The sequence below is a fragment of the Acromyrmex echinatior genome, chromosome 2 (assembly GCF_024713525.1).
Source record: "Acromyrmex echinatior isolate Ae372 chromosome 2, ASM2471352v2, whole genome shotgun sequence".
Classification (NCBI taxonomy): Eukaryota; Metazoa; Arthropoda; class Insecta; order Hymenoptera; family Formicidae; genus Acromyrmex; species Acromyrmex echinatior.
The window spans coordinates 25,515,582-25,538,010 of record NC_141853.1 but is presented as its reverse complement, the minus strand read 5'-3'; the positions used below and the strand labels follow the sequence as shown (position 1 = coordinate 25,538,010).

Sequence of the window (22,429 nt, the reverse complement as noted above, 5' to 3'; positions counted from 1 at the left end):
TACTTCTCCTATAACAACCAATTTTATGAACAAACTTCAGGAGCGGCAATGGGTTCTTGCCAACATCTTCATGGAGCATTTTGAGAGAAATCCTCAGAAAAACACCCAAAAAACCACCAAAAAAGAAGTTTGGTTCTGTTATGTAAACGACACATTCGTGATATGGAGACACGGCAAAGCCGTGGAGAAACCGGGAGAATGGTCAACTTACGGATAAAAGAACAACGTAATGTCAAGCTAAAACACGTCATACAGTCAGCATTATCAAAACATAACATCGAAACAGGACATCAAATACTATTTTGACAAAATGATCACAATAGCTAACATTACATCATACTTTCCAAGAAAGTATAGAGAAGCCATAGAGAAACAAAAACATCCTAACAATCTAAATAGAGATAATGGCTACATAAGTAAAATATGAAAAATCATTCTCTCGGTTATTGAAGCCTGACCAATTTCACCCACCCCTTCCCCCCACCCACAATTCTCTTCTTTCCCCCACCACTACAACAAGTAGCGTAATATAAAAGGAACGACCCGGAAGAACAGCTCAGGCTGTGTTTCCTCGTCCTGATGAAGTGGACTGTAAGGTTCACGAAGCGTTGGCATTCCAAGAATGAATCTGGATACAGAGAAAACATAATGCGTACGCATAATCTTTATATAAAAAGCACCCATGGAAGTCTTATGAATAGCATAAAGCAAACTGCCAATTTGTTCTTTGTAAGGATATGACTTAAATTTAGGCAAGGTTTTAGTTTGCTCACTTGAAAGTACGGGAACTTTGACAGTCTTGACCTTTTCCATATTTGTTGCAAAATTTTCAAAATATATTTCCTTTGGGACAGAAAACAATTATCAACATTACTTATTTCAAATCCGAGATAAGTATTCGTGTCTCTTGTAATTTTAATTTAAAATTCTTTGCTTAATTATCTTAGAATCTTATTGTTTTATCAATATCGCTACCTATAATACTAACAGACCGTCATCAACATACCCAATACCCAAAAATATCACTATCAATTCTTTTGAACAAGCATTCAAGAGTTTTAAAATCTTCTTTTTTAAAAAACTCAGTGAATCTGACGTTTCACCTAAGAGGAGCCTGTTTTAAACTATACAATGCTTTCTTCAATTTTAGTCTTTCTTCAATCTTCCTTTTATAGTTATATCCTTCTGGTGAATACATGTAAATATCTTTGTTCAATTCGCCATATAAAAAGACCATTTTTACGTCATAAGATATGACTTCAAAATTCTTAGCTATAGCAATAGCGAAAACACTCCTCAGAGCACTACGACTGATTACAGGACTGTATATTTCCTGATAATCAATGTAGGGGAGAAGGTTTAAATTCGAACCTATTTGCAGTTTTGTTCTCTACAAGACTTAGATAAAGTCCGATTATAAAACCAAAGATGCCATTGGAAAGATCATTTAATTCCTTTCATTTTTATTTCAGATCATTTTGACGTATCTCTCACCTGTGTTGAACTATAATGGAAAATGTAAAAACTATTGATTCCAAATCGGACCATCCTCTGGTTCAAATCGGATCCTCCTATTTTTATGGACTTTTAGATAGAAATTTACAAGATTTTAATTTATTTCTGTTAGTATTAAACAAAAACGAGCAATTTGATAAGAAATAAAAATTTTATTCAGAAAAAAATTACTGACAGTTTATATTATTAGAATTGAAATCAATAAAAAATTCAATTAATCTGAGTCTGATGACTTATGATATTTTATTGATTTAGTGTTCCTTAAACCAGATCTGATTGGTCGATCACCAGTACTACAATCAGGTTGTGGCGAATCTTCTTTCTTCGATGAATTAGTTGACTTACTTGGCTTTTTAGTGTTTTTTGGTCTCATTTTTCATTTGTTTTGTTGCTTCCTTTATAGCATATAGTTTCAATCGCAGCATCATCAGTTAAAATAGTTGCTTTTCCCGGTTTTCGTCCCCGAACGGTATTTTTATGTGGAGGCGCTTTTGGAAGTGGCCAAATGGATTGCAGTGTTTTGTCCAAATTTATTTTTATCTCGCTATATTCGATTGGCCGATCAGTTACTGAACTGGGCAGGAAGCTTTCAATTTCTTGGAAAACGTCAGGATCCAATGAACAAATGCTTGTTGTTATCTACTGTAATGGTCAGATTTGGACACGAATCCTTTCGAACTTTTAGAACAGATTTTACAATAAACCGCAAAAGTGATCACAAAGCACTTAATATTTTTAAATTCTTTAATTATCTTAAATTAATTACCTTTCAAATTTTTAACATCTTTTCAATAAAGATTTTCTTTTTTAAAAAAATGTTTGCATGATAGCTGAAAATACATATTTGCGTCTATTCTACGTTATGACAAAGAACTGTCAAACTGCTCTCGCATGTTCGGTGTCTTATAAGAACTTTATATTATAAATAGCACGCAAATCTACTTAACCATATTCATTTAAATTAAAAAGGTCCTATTTGGTCCGATTTAGAATATTCTCTCCTAATATTTTTGCTCACAGCCTTTTACTATCTGGCATCAATCTGGCTTATATTTACTATTCCGTTTTATTCTAAAAATTCACTTGCAGTGCAACGGTTTTTCTGTTTTAATTTCGACTAAATTTTCATCCAGTACTTCCCAAACTTTGTTTTCTTTTAATGATCCTTTTTCCTCTTCTATTACTTCAGACCATTTCTTTTTATGAACCTATCATAGCTTCTTCATACGTTAGATAAATATAGTCCTTCAATTTTCCACTTATTCTATCCGGTCACTTATTTGATCTCCTTACTTCTGTTACTTGAATGTCTTCTGTTTCTTGTTCATCTTCTATAATATTATCTTCTAAATCGTCTCTGATTTCCATTCCATCATCAACATCTCTAAAAGAATCATCTGAATCATTACTTAGACTATTGTCTTCATCGTCTTCATTAATTTCCTCTTTTAAATCTTCATCGTTTTTATCTAATAAATCCAATTTTTTACTCTTCCTCTTTTCTTGATTTATCTTTTTATCTGTCAACTGAAATTTTATGTCTCTTGTTAGTACCATTTTTCTTTTTGCTTTATCCCACAATCTATAACCGTTTGGAGTATAACAAAAGGATATAAAGGGATATTAAGTGCTTTTTTTATCCAGCTTTTTTATCGGACTTAAGACTTTAGCATAAGCGGTTGAACCAAAAATTTGTAGATCAGTCAAATTTAATTTCCTCTCTTCCCACATTTCATATGGTGTTACTCTAAATGTTTCTCTGGGAGATGTGTTAAACAAATAAGTTGCTGTATAAAGGGCTTTTCCCCACATGTCTTTAAGTTAGCTCAAATAACAGAGCTCTGACCTTTTTCATCAATGTTCTATTAAATCTCTCAGCTCTTTCGTTTAATTGCGGAGTATGGAACAGTGATATCAAGCTCTATAATTTTTCTTTTACCATTCATTTACATTTCTATTAATAAATTCTGTTACACTGCATCTTATTTTCGCTACTTCGAGATTCCACTTTGCTTCTACCTTAACGTAGTCTCTTGTCTTCAGCAGCTTCTTGTTTACTTTGCAGCAAATACATCGTAAAGTGTGTGCAGTCATCCATTAAAGTAATAAAACATTTCTTATCGTCCCAGGTATTGGGACTTATGGGACCACACAAATCTGTATGAATGATCTGCAGAGGTCTTTTCGCTCTTACTCTTTCATTTTTAAATTTAGTTCTTGAATGCTTTGCCTCTAAACTTGCCGCAAACTTTGCAAACTTTTCTTGTTCTATTTAATTCAGCTAATAAAAAGTCCAATCCTTGACTTATCTTCTTTAGATCCTTAAAACTAACGTATTTTATGTGCCCCATTTTCCTATGTCACAATTCCAATTTGTCAATAGTATTATCCGCTAAGTGAGTCTCTTCGCTTTCAACATTTTTCATCCTAACTTGAAATAAACCATTTTTAGTTTATTGCCTTTTAACACAGTTTTATTTTTATAGCTAATTATTACTTCTTTTTCAAAAAGTACTTTACTATCGCTACTTGTAATAGCACTTACAGATAGCAACTTCTTACTCAATTCCGGAATGTATACTACTTTCAATTTACATCTCTCGAATTCTACAGATCCTGTTCCTTCTGCTGTCATCGATTCATTAAACTTAGCTACTCTAATTTTCGAATTTATCTTCTTGAAATTTTTGATGTTATCTTTTCTGTTTATCATATTGATTGTTATTCCTGAGTCGATATCTCCATCTGTATTTGTTACTAAAAATGACACCTTATCTTCGACTTCATTCTTTTTAGCTGCTTTGTTCTTCCTAAAATAATAATCTTTCTCTCAGTATGGTTATTTTTCTTGCAAATACTGCAATCTTCTATATTTCTTGTCGGAGCCTTTTTTCCGCACGTCTTTTCTATGTGACCTAGCTTATCACAACGAAAACACCTAATCTGTTTTCCAACTTATTCACGGCATTTATACATATTAACGGACTGTGCCGATAATTTTGACATATATTGTCAAGGTCATAATTCTGAATAACTTTGCCTTAGCAACTAGGTGGCGGTCTCTTATAGTTTCTAAGATATTTAGACTCAAAAGTCTATTTATGTGGTATATCTTTCCGTTAGAGAAGAAACTTCAACACTAGAAGAATAAATATGTATTACACTTCATATAGCTATTTTATTTCAGCAACTCTACTTTCGACTTTCCACGCGAAGCGACTCTCACCCCCCCCCCCCCTGCAAAGGAGCGCACGACTTTTACCTTTGATTCTTATCCCCCTCCTCGCTTGGAGCGCTGGACTTCCATAATTGTACTGTTTGATAACATATGTCAAAGTCGCGGTCATCGGCATCCCCTACAATGCATGACTATCAAACATTTTAAAGCAGGGAATTCTCGTGTTATGTAGTTGAACTTTTTTTTTGTTAATAACTTTTTAATGAAGGACGATCGCCACCTAAAATCTGTCGGAGGTCACTCAAAGCCATGATCTTGACAACATATATCAAGGTCAAGACAGTATCCGTTTGTATATTACCTTTTTAACTCTACAATCAAGAAATGACCTACTTTATTGTATTTGAAGCATTTCCTATCTGCTGCCTTAAACGCAGCTATCTTTTCTCCAGGTTGCTTTGCTTTCATTCTCATCTCTTCCGCAATCAGCCTGTCAAATTTTCTAAAATTTTATTTACAGAATCATAGGATTCCCAGGCACTTACAAAGTGATTATTCTTCTGTCAATGTTGCCAACACGTTTGAGATGATTCATCTATCACTATCATCCAAAACTACTTTTAAGGCATTCAGTCTGTTTAACAAGTTCTTTAATTTGCTGATATACTTGCTATCAATATGTTTTTGTCAAAAGATAAGATTTGTAAAAATTCTGCAACAAATTACATTTCTATTGTTCGTTATCACGCTTGAATATGACTTTAATCTTCGTCTAATCTCGAAAACAGTACTATAATTTAGAAGATATAAAAGTGACCTCTTGTCTACAGTTGTTACAATTAACTTTTGTGCAATAGCGTCACTCTTTTTTCATTTTTCTGTTTGTCCCTCAACTATTATTTGTAGTTACTATCTCGTGTAAATTATATACTCGAAAAACTATGTCAATTTGAAACTTTCAGATAGGATAATTCTTTTCACAGAAGTTAATAATTTTGTACTACGCGATTGCAATTTATTGTATTTTAATAATATTAAACGCTAGTCTGTCCTCGCTTATGAGCTCATCGGAGGCTGCCGAAAAAAGAGAAAATCGGAACAATTTCCACTAGAAATATCGCAATTCGCGCATGTCTATTAAACTATTCTGTATACTACAAGAATTAAATCAAAAAATAAAAATTTGAAACCAATTATTTCCAACATACAGTTTACGTCGCGTGCACTATAAATTTTACAGGCACTCAATTTTGGAACGTAGCTTGAGTCCCATTTTAGACCCTTTGGAGGCTAAAACCTTGGATTAAAAAAGAACGCATAACCTGAAAGGAATTCAATTTCTTTCCTGTATACCTTCTTATGCCTTTATATCCTGTTTTGCAATCGGGCATTACACAACAGAATGGTATTGTAATTGTTCTCCTATTTGTCTTTAAAAATTATACTTTAAACATCTAGATTCGTGATTTCTTCAGAAATCGGAGATAAAAATGTTTCTTTCAGGAAGAAAGACCTTCCTTCCTGATTTCTTTCTTCTTACCATATCTAATTTAACTACGACGCACTCACTACGCGCAGAAGTATATATACAGGGTGTTCAAAAAGTCCCGGACCGGGTGAATAACTTGAAAAAAAAAATTTTTTTTGAAAAAACGCCGAAACACGTGAAACGATTTTTCAAAAAATCTATCTTTTGAGAGGGGTTGCGACCCCCCGCCCCCAATGGGGCACGAGGGGGGTCGAAAATATTAAATAGCAACATAGGTCAAGTGGGGGCTCATTTGAAAGGTCTTTTCGAGGCGAATCCAAAACACTACACATAGAGGGCGCTGCATTCACTTTTGGAGGGAAATTTCAATTTTGAAGATTTTTGACTCAGAAACATTAAAAAAATTTAGTGTTTCGATAATCACCGGAACACGTGAAACGATTTTTCAAAAAACTTATCTTTTGAGAGGGGTTACGATCCCCCGCTCCCAATGGGGCACGTGAGGTACGAGGGGGGTCGAAAATCTTAAATAGCAACATAGGTCAAGTAGGGGCTCATTTTAAAAGTCTTTTCGAGACGAATCCAAAACACTACGCAGGACTTTTTGCACATGAAACACACCGTATTTGTTGTCACACATGTACATCAATGGTCGCGTTTTTGAATGCTGATAAAGACACTTGAAGTCAAAAGTTCAAATCATTGGTCATTATTATTTTACACTTTATGTAACTTTCTTCCCTGATAAAGCTGTTTTGTCGTAGTTCATCTCTGTAATTTTGAAATCAAGCGTCTTTATCGCTGTTTTTGTGGTTACTTTCTTTTTCCTTCAACGTCGTGGATTTTTCCTACATTTAAGATAACATGGCTCCTCAGAAAACACGCACATCTTAAAAATTAAATAACTCCGCCGAAAATGATCGCAGCGCCCTCTATGCACAGTGTTTTGGATTCGTCTCGAAAAGACCTTTCAAATGAGCCCCCACTTGACCTATGTTGCTATTTAAGATTTTCGACCCCCCTCGTACCCCATGTGCCCCATTGGGGGCGGGGGGTTGCAACCCCTCTCAAAAGATAGATTTTTTGAAAAATCGTTTCACGTGTTTCGGCGTTTTTTCAAAAAATTTTTTTTTTTCAAGTTATTCACCCGGTCCGGGACTTTTTGAACACCCTGTATATACAAAGTACAATAAGTACTGCGAGGTATCGAGAATTGAAACGCAAAATCGACCCACGTTTATTACGTAAGTGGAGTCTCCTTAGTCTTCCTTCCTGGACCCTATATAGGTGCTGTTAGGTCTGATAAATCAGAGTCAATGCTTATCTCAGCTAAGAGCTTTAGGACCTTTACAATCCTTATATAATTTATTTCTTATTGACCCTTAAGCGGCCATATTTCATTTCGGAGCCGAATCTGCTCTAATCGTTCCAGAAACAATTGATGATGACATATGTTTGGTGACCCCCACTATTCTAAATTCCTGCACAGTGGTTTACCATCGGATGAACATACCCTTGTATTTATACGATTTTAAGTGATCAGTTTGGTACATATAGTACCAAAGTTATTATTGATAGATGTTAATAGGGATGAAGCTTATTCTAATAACCTATACGTATAACTAAAACTGTTGATTTTTTATAAACACGAATATTCGATGCTCTTTTAAAAATAATTTCTTACTCTAACGTGATATATAATAAAAGAGATAGAAAATAAGACACGAATTAAACGGCTGGTCTCATCTCTACCACTAATGACAGTAATGATCAAACACGCAAGAATATTCTAGTAAAGTTTGGTATATTTTGATTGCTATACCTGAATCATCGATAAAAATCGCCTAATATCATGGTTGAATCACAACCAAATCGTGTTGATCAAAATAGTTACGTCCAATGTACTGATATTTGATATTGCTGATATAGAGTTGCCACAGACTTGGAAAACCGGGAAAAGTCAAAGAAAAATGTAAAGTCTGGAATTTCGAAATTTGATAACAATTGCCTTAAACTGCTATTTCAAATAATTATTATAATTTTTTAAATATATTTAACGTTTACAGTTAAATACATTCAAAACTAGCGCACTTTAAATGATTTTTATAAAATAATTAAAATTTATATTTTATTCAGTATTTTAATTTAATCCCTCTTTTTCGTCATAACCGTATCTTTTTTCAAAACTAATTTATTTTTACTGGCTTGAATTGGCACCCAAAATTGTACTAAGCTGCTAAGTTTTTGCGTTGTTTTTAATAATATAGACTAACTTTTTTCCTTGAGTCTAACAATCCTTGAGTCTAAATGTAAAAATTTACATATTTTATATTACTCATGGAAAATTTTCCATTTTCAACTGGAAAATCTGGAAAAGTTAGGAAATTTTTAAATTTATTTTCTGTAGCAATCCTGTTGAAGGGCATTATACATATATATAAACAGATTATTTATAACTAGAATCTTACTAAAGAGTCGAGATGTAAGCGGTCTTCTTCGTGATTGATGCCGCCATATTTCAGTTTGTTAGTGAGTGTTCATGTGAAGTACACAGATTTTTAAATCGGATTGAATAGTGGTATTCAATTTTATGACTCTAAACGTCCCTAAACCAATTCGGATGTCCAATCCGAATTGTCTATGTCACAATCCGTATTGTCTATGAAATTCGGATTTCGGATTACTATTGTCACGCGTGTTTCTTTTTTGAAAGGTTAAGTTTAAATTTCAGAAATTTAAAAATATTTTTATAGCATTTGTTACGACTCTTCTCTACATACTGTTGCTATACTTTGGTAAATCTATTCGGAAAAGGTGGATCAAAACACAAAACTGTATTTTACTCTATACTATTTCAATTACTTCATTTTTTACAAAATAATATACTTTTGATAATATTATTTATCTAATTTTAGGATAAATAGAATACAAAGAAATAATAATGAAATGGATTTAATTGGACAAAATCAATTTAATATATAATACATACGTTATATAATTATAAATTATAATATTATTATCGTTACTAATATTTATTATGTGCATACAATAATAATTTTAGTTATTATTTACAATACTTTGTCACAAGCACCTTAAAATTCTTTGGTTTTGATATAATTTAATATCTGAGTCATTATAAGCGGGATCTATAATAGGAGTAAAAGAAAATATTACAAATATTACAGTAATAAAATAAAAATATAAACATTATATAAAAAAACATAACTTTGTATATGTATATTAATTATATATATGTATATATAACGCTTTTTAGACTTTCAGGTATCTTCAAAGACACCAGAAAAAGTTTGCGGGTTATTGCCGTGTTTTCAACCATTGCTAATACGTAGCAATGAATTGCATTAGCAATAGATGAAAAAACACGGCGATAACTTGCAAATCTTCCGATGTCTTATATATATATGTATATATATATATATATATATATATGTGTGTGTGTGTGTGTGTGTGTGTGTGTGTGTGTGTGTGTGTATGTGTGTGTGTATATATTTTATAATAATAATAATTTTTGTAAATATTTATGTTCGTATCTTTTTTATTTATATTTACATATATATAATATATATATTTATAAATATATAATATTATATAATTATTATAGAAATTATTATTTAAAACAATTAAAAACGCAGAGCGTAATACAGTCGACCCTCTCTGGGTACATTTATCAAATCAACCGCGACAGCACGTAAAAAAGAATCACAATGCCACAAAAATATTTTAAAATTTCTGAAATAAAAACTAACCTTGCAGAAGGGAAACACGTATGACAATAGTAGTCGAAATCCGAATTTAATAGACAAAAAGGATTGTAATCCGAATTGGTCTAGAGACATTTAGAACCATCAGATTAAGTACCACTATTCAATCCAATTTAGAGATTCGATTATTTCATATAAACACCCAATGTGTTAGTGAATGTAAATGAATAGGTGAAAGTAATTTTTATAGGTATAGTACCACAAAAAATTCCATGTAATATCAGCGAAAGAAATAGGCGATTTCCTAGTTGCCTACAGTTGTCTATAGTTAATTACTATTAGTTACTGTACCGCGTACCGCGCTCCATATAATAGCACTCTGACTCTCTACTTATAACAAGCCTGCAGCTGGATTGCATATTTTGACCGATTTTTCCTATTGTCATAACATCTAGATTGCGCTCGAAGACATCAAACGCTCAAACTCAGAAATGACTGGGAATGACATTGGCTATAAACTATATAGAGCACTTATAGGATTACAGCTATAGGGCTATAAGACTTTGAAGCAATTACTCTGCGTTTACTGTTCAGAATCTTATTATTATTATTATTATTATTGTTGTTGTTGTTGTTGTTATTATTATTATTATTATTATTATTATTATTATTATTATTATTATTATGTTATAAAATTTAAAATAATTTTTCATAATAGAATACGTATGTTAATCAAATATGCGCCCGGGAAAAATTGTTATACATAGTGCGACAAATATGTTCCCGGACACGAACCACATCTCAGCAACCAGTGGCGACATCTGTGCGTTCAAACATGCATTTTAAAGGTTGAACATTTTGCTATCATCTGTCAAAGTTTCATTCATTTTGGTTGACATATGACAGTTCATGTTAAACAAGATTTTGGTCGAAGTAGAAATTTTAATATGGAATAAAGAGCAGTGATTAAATTTAACGCAAAACTTGGTAAAAGTGCATCAGAAACATTCCAATCGATGCAACAAGTTTACGGCAGTCAATGTCTAGGTCGTACAGCTGTTTTTGAGTGGCATAAACGTTTTTTGGAAGGCAGAGAGACAAAAAATCAGGACGGCCAATTTTGGTTCGAACACCCGAAATGATCGAAAAAGTACATGATTTTGTTGCAAACGATCGCAATGCATCACTAAAAATGATGGAGGAGGCTTTAAATATCAATAGAGAAACGATTCGAACCATACACATATTTGTCGCACTGTGTACTTTTTCGATCATTTCGGATGTTCGAACCAAAATTGGCCGTCCTGATTTTTTGTCATCTTCAAGGGTCTCTCTGCCTTTCAAAAAACGCTTATGCCACTCAAAAACAGCTGTACGATCTAGACATTGACTGCCGTAAACTTGTTGCATCGATCGGAATGTTTCTGATGCCCTTTTACCAAGTTTTGCGTTAAATTTAATCACTGCTCTTTGTTCCATATTAAAATTTCTACCTCGACCAAAATCTTATTTAACATGAACTGTCATATCTTCGTTATATGTCAACCAAAATGAAACTTTGACAGATGATAGCAAAATGTTCAACCTTTAAAATGCATGTTTGAACGCGCAGATGTCGCCATTGGTTGCTGAGATGTGGTTCGTGTCTGGGAACATTATATTTGTTGCACTGTGTATATAGGACATAATTATAGGTATAAAAAATTCTAAAATGTTAATTTTTTATATAATTATATATATATATATATATATACAAACAAGAATATAAATAAAAGGCGCTCGAAATTTGCACAGCAAAACATTCAATTACATACGACTAAATAAACGAGCAAGATCTTATGATAATTCTGTAAAAGAGTTTTCGAAATCAATCACATCGATATTTAATAAATTAACAACTACTATTGAGTTTAAATCGAAATAATCTAAACAAATTTATTAAAGTACAAAAAGATGGAATATATCTCAAAAAAAGCATGTAGTTTATAAGATTAATTGTAAAAACTGTGATGCTACATATATAGACCATCAAAAAGACAATTACAAATAAGAGTAAAAAAACACGAAGGAACAGAAGGAAGGTAATATAAAATTAGATTCTTCAAAACACTCAGTAATATCAGAATACATAATAAAACATAATCACAATTTTTGATTGGGAAAATATTATACAAAAATTTTAAATATTGAATATAACTATCATAAAAGGTTAATATTAGAAATGATTTATATAAGAGAACAAAAAAACGGTATTAATCGCATTAAAGACATTGAACTCCTTGAATGCCTCTTACTTCGACATCTTAAATATAAGTTAATTCGTAAAGACTTCTTATTAATCACAAAGAAAATAGATAAAATAGGGCAATAGAAGTCAGGCGCGGTAATTGTTGCATAAAACAAACAATGTGGATACAACACAAAAAAATTTTTATTAAATAATCCGCTTAGTAAGCAATGGTAACAGCGTTACAAGTACCGCGTTACTTCTCAGAATTAGGAAATAACGCGTTACTTGTAACGTCGTTATCCTTTTCGTTACTTTTTTCAGTAACGATCGTTACTTTTTTTCTGTAACGGTAACGTCGTTACATTTTACAGTAACGATAACAAATTTAGCCGTTATTTTTATCGTTATTTCAGTTCCCTATTATTTTCTTATTTTATAATTTATTCTTAATTTCTTAAAAAATATTTTATACTTAGTATTTTATACTGTGTTCTAATAGGCATTGCCAATGTTGAAAATATATAATTCACATTACACACACACACACACACACACATATATATATATATATATATATATATATACTATAAATTTTTGGTACGGACAATAAATATTGAAATATACATAATAGTAACTCTGATGGAAATAAATCGTTGAAATCACTAAAAATCGCTGAAATTTCTACCAATTGACTCATTTTATTATGAACTATACTGAAATGGATCTGTTGATAAAGATTTCATCGATTTATTTCTACCAGGGAACATTAATGTTTAAAAATAATGTTTAATCTATTATCTGTTTAATCTAAATTCTTATAAAAATGACTACATTAAAATAATGATATTATCTAAGTAAAATAAAGAATTAGTAAAACTATAGGTAAGTTTAATATAGAGAAAAGCTTGCTCTATATACAAACTAGTTAGTAGAGAATTTCAAATTTGAATATTTATTTCACATTTAATATTAAATTAATTATCAGTTAATGTATTATAATTTTAAAATCTAATAACTTATTTTAGCATTATAAAAAAAAGTAATTATTTTTCAAGTAACGATAACGAGTTATTTTTTAAAATTGGTAATGATAGTAACGCGTTACTTTTTTGAGGTAACGCGCACAATCCTGGCTTACATGTTTCGGCTCATTTTTTAGCCATCTTCAGAGACAAATTAATTTTATAATTACACTACCAAACTAATTCATTCCAGTGAGCCACCTCTATATATTTACGGAAGCTTTAATATTGAAAAATGACTCTAATGACAACCCAAATTTTTTGTTCAATTTTATAGGACAAAATTATCTTAAAAAACCCGAATGAATTTTTATATCACAATAAAAAGGAAGCTCACAGCAATGAGGATTCACTATGTCGCAAACAATTATGTTCTATTAATTTAGTCAAAAACTAGTTTAAATAATTACATATATGAAACATTTTTTCCCGGATGTACACTATAAAAAATAAAATGATAATTTTAATTTAAAGACATATAATGGACTTTCTGAGACATGCAAAAATGTTGAAATTAAATGTTAATATATTTTAAAATGTTATTTTTAACTTTATAATAGCAATAATAATAATGATGATAACAACACTCTGGACAGTGAACAAGCAATACGCTTCAAAGCCCTATAGCCGTAATCCTAATAGTGCCCTATATGATTTACACCCAATAATCATTTCTGAGCTCGAGCGTTTGATGTCTTCGAGCGCAGTCTAGAACTGCGTTCCGTTTCACGCATGATGCGCATGGAGAGCATGGAAGGTGTTCCGTTTCATTCATTCCATACGCTATTCATGCACGCAAGAAAACAGCTAGATGCTTATACGGCTCGCAGCGCAAGACAGCGCATGGACTGCTTCAACTTCCGAGGTGAGGCAATCTATGCGATATCTATGCACGAAAATTATATTAGCCATTTTAGGCGGGAAAGAGTAACTAACTGCTTCTATTGTATGATGTTATTATTATGTGCGAAAAACCACATTTCTTTGAAAATGAAAGAACTTCATGTTTACAAAAATAATGAATTATAAATATTAAACATATTGATGCTGAATTCGTAGCAGCAATAACTGCTAGTAAGTATCCCCGTAAAAAATTATTCGTATACAGTATCCTCCATAAGTTTGTACGTATGTTATAGATGACATACGTATGTATGTATTAAATCTTTAATTTAAAAAAAAACGAAATAAAAGTACTTTTATTTCGTTTTTTTTTTTCAATTAAAAATTTAATAACATACTATTAAAATATAGAATTTTAATTAAAATGCGATTCATACAAAATTTAATTCTTCGCGGAGTCATTTTACAATTTTTACTGAAATCAACTTGCGACTCAAATAGTTTACCACTTTCATAGAAACCGTTAAACTACAATTAAATGACCTGTGTATATACAATAAACATAAGTACGACGTTACAAAACAAGTGACAATATACATATAAACAATAGACCAAAATGTGAAATTCAATCTTGCGCTGTGAAATGATTGATCAAGATATTTTCAGCATATACAAACTTATAAGTGTTGTAGATAAATGTTTATCGTCATTCAGACGTCTTACGAAGTATTTAAACCAAAAACATGTATAGATTGCTGTCATGTAATGGCTTTCCTATAAAATGTAGGGTGTTATCCAAACTTATGGAGGGTACTGTACATTTATATTATCTCTCTTCCTTTAACCTTTATCTAACTTTCTTTAATTTCTGAAATGATTGCTCACACATGTTTACGACTACATCGACTAAATATTTGTTGCAAAAAAATATACATAAAAATTTAGAAAATGGATGGATGTGCATCACTGTTTTACAATAATTTTTCATCTAAGGCTCATTTCATATTTATGTTGCTGAAATATAACATACATTTATGACACCTAAAATCAGTGTGATTCAAATATAAGCGGAAATTGACAAAACCTAGCGAGCCAAGAAAAATTGGCTATCGTATGACTCTTATTATAGAATCTCTAATCATAAAATCATTGATCTTTTTCTAAATTAATTCTCTAATGTTTAAGATTTTATAGAAAAAAATATTAGCCTTAAGAGAGAAAAATTTTTAATTAGTTTTAAAAAGTTATTCAAGTTTAAAAGAAATTAAGTTAAAAATTAATGCATTTAAAATTAACTAAATTTAAAGTTATTAACTTTTTTTTTAACTTTTAACGTTTTAACTAGTTATTATTCAACCTTGATATAATATATGTATATACACATTATCTGCTATAAATGTAAATTTATGTTTTCACCTATTTCTAATGTTTTCATTTATTAGATTTAATACAATCTGCGTGGACACAAAACAATCAAACTGGTCAAAAAATGAGAACCCTTTCATACACGATGTCCTTAACTCAAAATATTGGTCCAAGAACTTCTCAAATTACAGAAACGCAGGTAAAAATGAAAAATAAGCGAGAGTAATAGCTTATCTCTCGCGTGGATTATTGCTTTTTAAATATAATATATTATATACAGGTGATGTTACCATGCAGTAGGCCAGGTCATCTTTATTGTATCGATGTAGAAAGCGTTAACGCCGGTATACCTTACGCCGATTCTTTCAGTGTTTTAACACATTATTGTATGAATAATATTTCCGAAAACGAGACAAGTCTTATAATTTACTCACAAATTAAGTATAAAAAGAGCGTATGGGGTTTTGTGAAAAGTAAGTTTCAAAATTAACATAATCACAGTTAAAGATCAATCACAGTTTGGAGAAAAAGAGTATTATGATTTTTAAAAGTAGAAAATTACAAGTTGAATTAGGATCCTGAAAATTATGAAGTTATGGACTTAAAAAAAAGTGATTTTCATGGATAAGATTCGACATTATACGTACTGAAATCTTATCTATTTTTTTATTGTTATAGCTTAGATATTCACTGGTCACTGAAAATAATCTTTAATAAATTTGTCGACATAATAATAATAATTGATTTACGTACACGGAAAAAAAAATTTGGTTTGTGTAACTGAATTTTGGTTATGACAACCGAAATTTTCTGTTTTCTGGGGAGCAGATGAAAACTCGATAAGAACAGAAAAATTCCTATGATAAGTTTCCGCTATTCATGTTGCCTCTGCTAAAAGTCTAGTTTATATCAACCATAGCTCGATTATAATAACGAATGTTTATAAGAAACAGACGTTCTGCCGCTTTGACTATTCACTCTCATTTTTAATAACTATGTAGTATGGCTCGCGTTATCAAATGTTTTAGTTGCTAGAGATAAGTTTTCGATTACCCCTTTGGTCGGAGAATACTTAAACACTTAGTTCTTCAACAGCGAATATCTAGACACTCACTTCAATCGCGAACACTTAGATACTTTCTCATCTATATATCCACTTCCTCGTCCATGTATAAGTGTTTAGATATTGTCCATACATCCGACAAGGCCGATATATGGACAATACTTAGACATTTCCTCGATGGAAAACACGTAGACATCCATTTCTCCGACGACAAATACTTAGATACCCATTTCCTCGTCAAAATAAAGTTACATGACCGAATATTGATCACATGATCAATGCAATTGGTCAATTTTTTCTTCATCCGAAATCTCGGATCAATTTTTAACATCATGGACACCGGGCTTTATAATTTGTTTGGCACCTCAATTATTATAATTGATTATATTTTATAAAAAACTAATCAAAATTTTAACACAACACCATTGTAACTCACCTATGCTATTAACGTTAGGCGAGGCACTAAACTACTATCAAGCGCCAAACTCACCGGATTCGTCTGTCAGATCTTTTCGTTTGTAGTAGAGATTTCTTATCACAATTCACTACACCTCATTTTGCACACTTTGTGCGAGTAACCGAATAGTTCGCTACAATGGCAGCATACTTGACTACTGAGACGGAAAATTTCAGTTCTTCAAAAAAAGCATTTATTAATGTAAACAACATTTCAGTTAATAAGAACAGCTACATGTTGTTTTAACTGAAACTCAACTGAATATTTCTGCCTACTATAGCCGATATTTTTTTTCCATGCACAAACACATTAATTTCTTATAAATTTGATTGAATTTTTCAATTTTTTATTCAAAACAAAAATTTATTAAAAACTTATATGTTTTTTGAATATTCTTGAATTGTAATACTCTTTGTTCTAAGATGTTAAAATATTTGATACATGTAACACATTGACAAAATAATGAGAAATAAACTGGCATATTCTGTTTTTTAAAAAAATAGGTGTGTTGGAAAAGAACTGTTGGGCGGGCTTAGAAGAGTATTTTAATAGTTTAATAAAAGCCTTAACAGTAGAATGCGAAGAAGGTAATGGAAGTGGAGGTTTAAAAAGAAAAACGAGAAAACGACGACGCGCGACGGGTGTAGGCGCCGCATTGCAAACACATACTTCCGAACACATATCTGTGAATCATCAAATATCTCCTTCTAATTTGTCGCACAATCACGGTAAAATAATGCAATATTTTGCTACTATACTTGTTACATACAAGATGAATCTTAATTCGTTTTATCATGGGAAATGAATATTTCACTCTCTCTTACGCTTTTTCTGATTGTAATCGAGAAATTATCTTCTATGATGAAATGTTAGGACACGAATTAAGATTCACCCTGTTTTATGAATTGAATTACATGTGTTTTTTCTTTCACATAGCTGCTAATACTAGAAGTGATACCAATATAATTCTCAGTTCAATGTTACTAGTCGCTGTATTATGTTTAATGGTAATTAATGGCTTATTGTATTACAAACTATGGGGATTGGAAGAAGCTGCTGCCTATACCATTATGGATTTACATGTACTCAAGTACATATTATCGATTTCTTTTATGTATGTAGATAACATTCTTTTTTATATATGTGTTATTAACGTCTTCTGACTCTTTCAGAAATACGCCAAAAACTGAAGAAGATTGGATTAACCTTTTGCAACAGCAAGAAAGTTTGCACAATGTAGAAATGAGGAAATGGCAAAGGGTTTTGCACACAGCTGCACAATTGCTTAGACAAGTAAAGCTTACACAAAATCAATAATAAACATAGGATAATAAATTTAACGATATAAAATACCAAAATATGCGGAAAAATCCAAAAAATTAAGAGCTTTAAAATGCACAAAATAATATTAACTATATCTAATTAAACAAATATATTTTTATAAATCTAGATCTATATAATAATACGAAATATACATAAAGACATTATGTACGTAATTTTTTTAAATTCTTGTTATTTAATATTAAATAAGTTCTGAATTTATCTAAATTTTTCTGCATTCTGTGCTCGCGCGCGCGTGAAATGCTTGTGGTTATAAGTAAATGCTTTTCATTCATGATACAAATTGACACAAGCATCTTTCTTGTCAAATAACAAAAAATAATATTTGTCGACTTGTGTCTCCAAATGCACTCGCAAAGTTGTGTGCGCGCGCGCGTGTATATGTGTGCATGCCGTGTGCTCTCACCCCAATGAGTTTCAAATGACGGTTATGGATTTTCTAATTCCTTCAAATAAAAAAATTTTTATAAAAACATTTGAAGTTCCTGAGTAGTCACTTCAGTCATATTAAATCGTGACATCGGCTGTTTTCCAGCTAGGTTAGAACACGTACAGTGGAACATAGTGTAATTAGAACATTACACTGTGTTCCACTGTATAAGATACTTGTTAGAACACAGTTAGTTTCATAGTGTAACACCAGAATACACTATAGTCTTTTATTCTTATTCTTATGATTATATTTAGCGTATCAATAATACATTTATGATTCTTATTTAGACTTAAGTTGCAAGTTTTTTCAGAATTGGCGATTTTTGATGGTCTTATTGCAAAATAAGTACGGCTACCAAATAACTTTTTGAAAAGTTAGTTACATTGACATATTTTATACGCTCGTACTTTAGATTTTTTAATGTCGAGCAGTGTAACACTGTATCACTTTGGAACACTTTGTATAAGACAGTGTTACATTATGTCATCTGTGTACATTGTTGGAAAACACACATAAGTGAAAAATATATAAGCAATACGTTGATTTTTCTTACATGCCATTTGTAAATAAAAACAATTTAGATAAAATGAAATCGCTGTAAAAATTGGCTAAACTATCCTTATTCCTCGTGTCACTAAATAGTCATAAAAAGCATGTAAAGTGCGTTTACTAGTTTTTATTCAATATGCATATGTAGTCTGTTTTCACGAGCCTTTTTCGATTATTTATTGGCTGTCGGAGGAAGGATAGTTTCGGCTCTTTCAACAAAGTGTTTTACAGCGATTTTATTTTATCTAAATTCTCTTTATTTACAAATAGCATTAAAAAAAAAATCAATGTGTCATTTCTCACTTATGACGTTATGATTCAATATGACTGAGGTGACTATTCAAGAGCCAATGTTTAAGAAACCGAAAACCAGATCGAAAATCGGAAAATAGGTGCTATTCATTATGCTGATTCTACAATGAGTCGGTAGTCTATAGTCCAAAGTTTTATCGAGTCGAATCGGTGAAGTTGACCAACAGCCAACTTGTACGACTAAAGTCCACATACAAAAATGTAAGCCAGTGAGACGTAAGCAGTAAGAAAATCGTTGGATTTGCTACTGTCTTACAGTCTCTACTGTGATTAACCAATTTGCTTACCATTTGCGTGTTACGTTTTTATATGTGTCATAGGCTTAAGAACCATGGCACACAAAAAAAACAAGCAGTAAACGTATAATACGAATTGATTACAAAGTTTATAAGACCATAACGTAAGCAGTAGCCAATCCAACATATTGATTTCCTTACTACTTACTGCCTGTCTTACTGCCTTAAGTTTTTGTGTGCCCTAATACGTGATCTACAATAAGCAATAGCAATAGTGGATGAGACGGTAAGAATAAGAAATTGATCAATCATAATCGATTATTCTTCTCATATTCGATTGTGATTAGTCAATTTCTTATTCTTACAGCCTCATCCACTACTACAGCCATTATAGACCATGTATAAAGTGTCGTCTGACAATGAACAGTAGCAATAGAGGCTGTAGATATGTCGGGAGTAAGTTGGTTTTCCAATTAGAAATGATTGATCGATCAACATCAAATCAATGTTAATTCAATATACGTCGATCAATGTTAATTCAATATTGATCGATCAATCACTTGGACCTGGGGATGTAATAGGGCATAAAGTAAGTCCCCGTAAGCAAAATAGTTGGAATCTCGGTAATAAACTAACAGTAATTTTTTTTCTGAATAAAATTTTTATCTTTGTTCAAATTGCTCGTTTTTATTCAATACTAACGAAAATACATTAAAATATTTTAAAATTCTATCAAAAAATCCATAAAAATAGGAGTGTCCGAATTGAAACCAATAGTTCCAAATCGAACAAAGCGTTTTTACATTTTCCATTATAGTTCAACACAGATGAGAGATATGTCAAAATGATCTCAAATACAAATGAAGGGAATTAAATGATCTTTCCAACAGCACCTTCGGTTTTATGATCGGACTTTATTTACGCCTTATAGAGAGCAAATAGGTCCGATTTATCCCACTCTCCCTTATATCGGGTGTTTAAGACCACCCGTATCATCCTTTTATCTTCGCAGGATCCAATCGTTAAAGTATTCAGATAAAACTTATAGGGTTTAAAAAGATCTATTTACTGATCTTATCAGTTTGACCTTAGATGGCGTCGCCAAGATCAGGACGAGATCACGCTCCCTTTTTCTTTTTCCTCTCTTTCTTTCTTTTTTTAGGGAACATCTAATTTTTTTATTCCAGAATTTAATAACCGATAAATGAGAATTTTCCAAAACACTATAAATAATTATTTTTCATTGAGTACTTTTCGAGTTATAAAGCTCGAAAATTACCGCCATTACAGTACCGCCAGCATTAGCATTACGCAAGATGTCTGACCAACGGCTAAAGCCTCTTATTTAGGATCATGTCCTGGATAACATTTGTCAAGATCAAGGCCCTCGATTCATATGATTCTCTTATTGTCCGAAATCCACTGCGAGTACTAAATAGTAACTTAGTCCGCTTACTACAGTACAGTCCGGTAGAATCCCTTGCCGCGACGCGATGCAGTTTGTAAGAGAATAAAAAAAATCGCCTTTTGCCATGATAAATATTTTATCACTTAGCTACATTTAATGTTCAATCACATTTGATCACGTTTGATCACGTACGGCAAGAATAAGCAAAAGTAACTAGTGCTTGAAATACCCGGGAATCTGGGTACCCGCCGGCTCGTCAGTCATTTGTTGCATACAGATGAAAAGCGATTTCGCGAGTACCTGTATCATACAGATATTTCTCAGACTCACTTCATGGTTTATATAAGTACGCATTGCACGGCTAACGGATCATATTATACGTAGGCTGCTGGAAAAGTTTCTGCAAACAATATGAAAAAAAACATGTAAAATTCGGTAAATGGCTTTATTGTTTTTCGAAGTATTCGTCTTTAAGATCGATACATTTTTGCATACGGTCGAACCAATTTTCGAAGCATTTTTTTCCACTCTGAGGCTATAACTTCAGAAATCAGTGTACGAAATGTTTCAATAGCTGCTTCAGGCAACTCAAATTGCTCACCACGCATCTTCTTTTTAATGTTTGAGAATAAAAAGAAGTCATTAGATGATAAATCAGGTGAATACGGACAATGAGTCATCAATTCGACATTTTTATTGGATAAAAAATCAACGATTTGACGTGCTGTGTGACAGCTGGCGTTGTGATGAAGGATGATGCGACGATTTCGGTTTGTTCTATGCAATTCATTTATAACTTCTGGCAAACAAATTATTGTATACCAATCAGTATTTATAGTCCTTCGATCCTCTAAAGCCACGGTTGCCACATGTCCGGTATAACTGAAGAAACAAGCAATCATTTGCTTGGCAGCACTGCGTGAACGAACAACTTTTGTTGGTTTTGATTCATTTTGAAATACCCAAACAGTGGATTATTGTTTACTTCCGGGCTCATACAAGTAGATCCATGTTTCGTCCCCAATAACGATGTTGTAGACCAAATTTGATCGACCTCGATTGAATTTCTTGAGCATTTCTTTGTTTCATTTAACACGAGTCTATTTTTGAGCTTCGATCAAATTGTGTGGGATCCAACGACTGCAAAGTTTCCGTATGTTCAAGTGATCAAAAAAAGATGCAAAATTGTATGTATTGCTTTTATGTCAATGCCTAAGGATGCCTGAATCTCGCGGTATATCATATGCCGATCTCGCTCAATCATTT

At 31.8% G+C, this 22,429-nt stretch overlaps 1 protein-coding gene across 9 annotated transcripts in view; it reads left to right on the top strand.

The window, feature by feature from the left end:
* The window catches only part of LOC105150656 (protein Aster-B), a 63,109-nt gene that overhangs the window by 38,017 nt on the left and 2,663 nt on the right, over nt 1-22,429 (top strand). For 6 of the 9 annotated variants that reach the window (XM_087402896.1, XM_087402897.1, XM_011063890.2 and 3 more), the window contains 5 exons: nt 15,442-15,563; nt 15,645-15,837; nt 17,388-17,612; nt 17,821-17,998; nt 18,057-18,177. In XM_087402896.1, coding sequence (XP_087259022.1) covers nt 15,442-15,563; nt 15,645-15,837; nt 17,388-17,612; nt 17,821-17,998; nt 18,057-18,177 — 839 coding nt within the window. The remainder of the gene's footprint in view (nt 1-15,441; nt 15,564-15,644; nt 15,838-17,387; nt 17,613-17,820; nt 17,999-18,056; nt 18,178-22,429) is intronic. The other 3 variants (XM_011063889.2, XM_011063891.2, XM_087402899.1) reach the window with 3 other exon arrangements.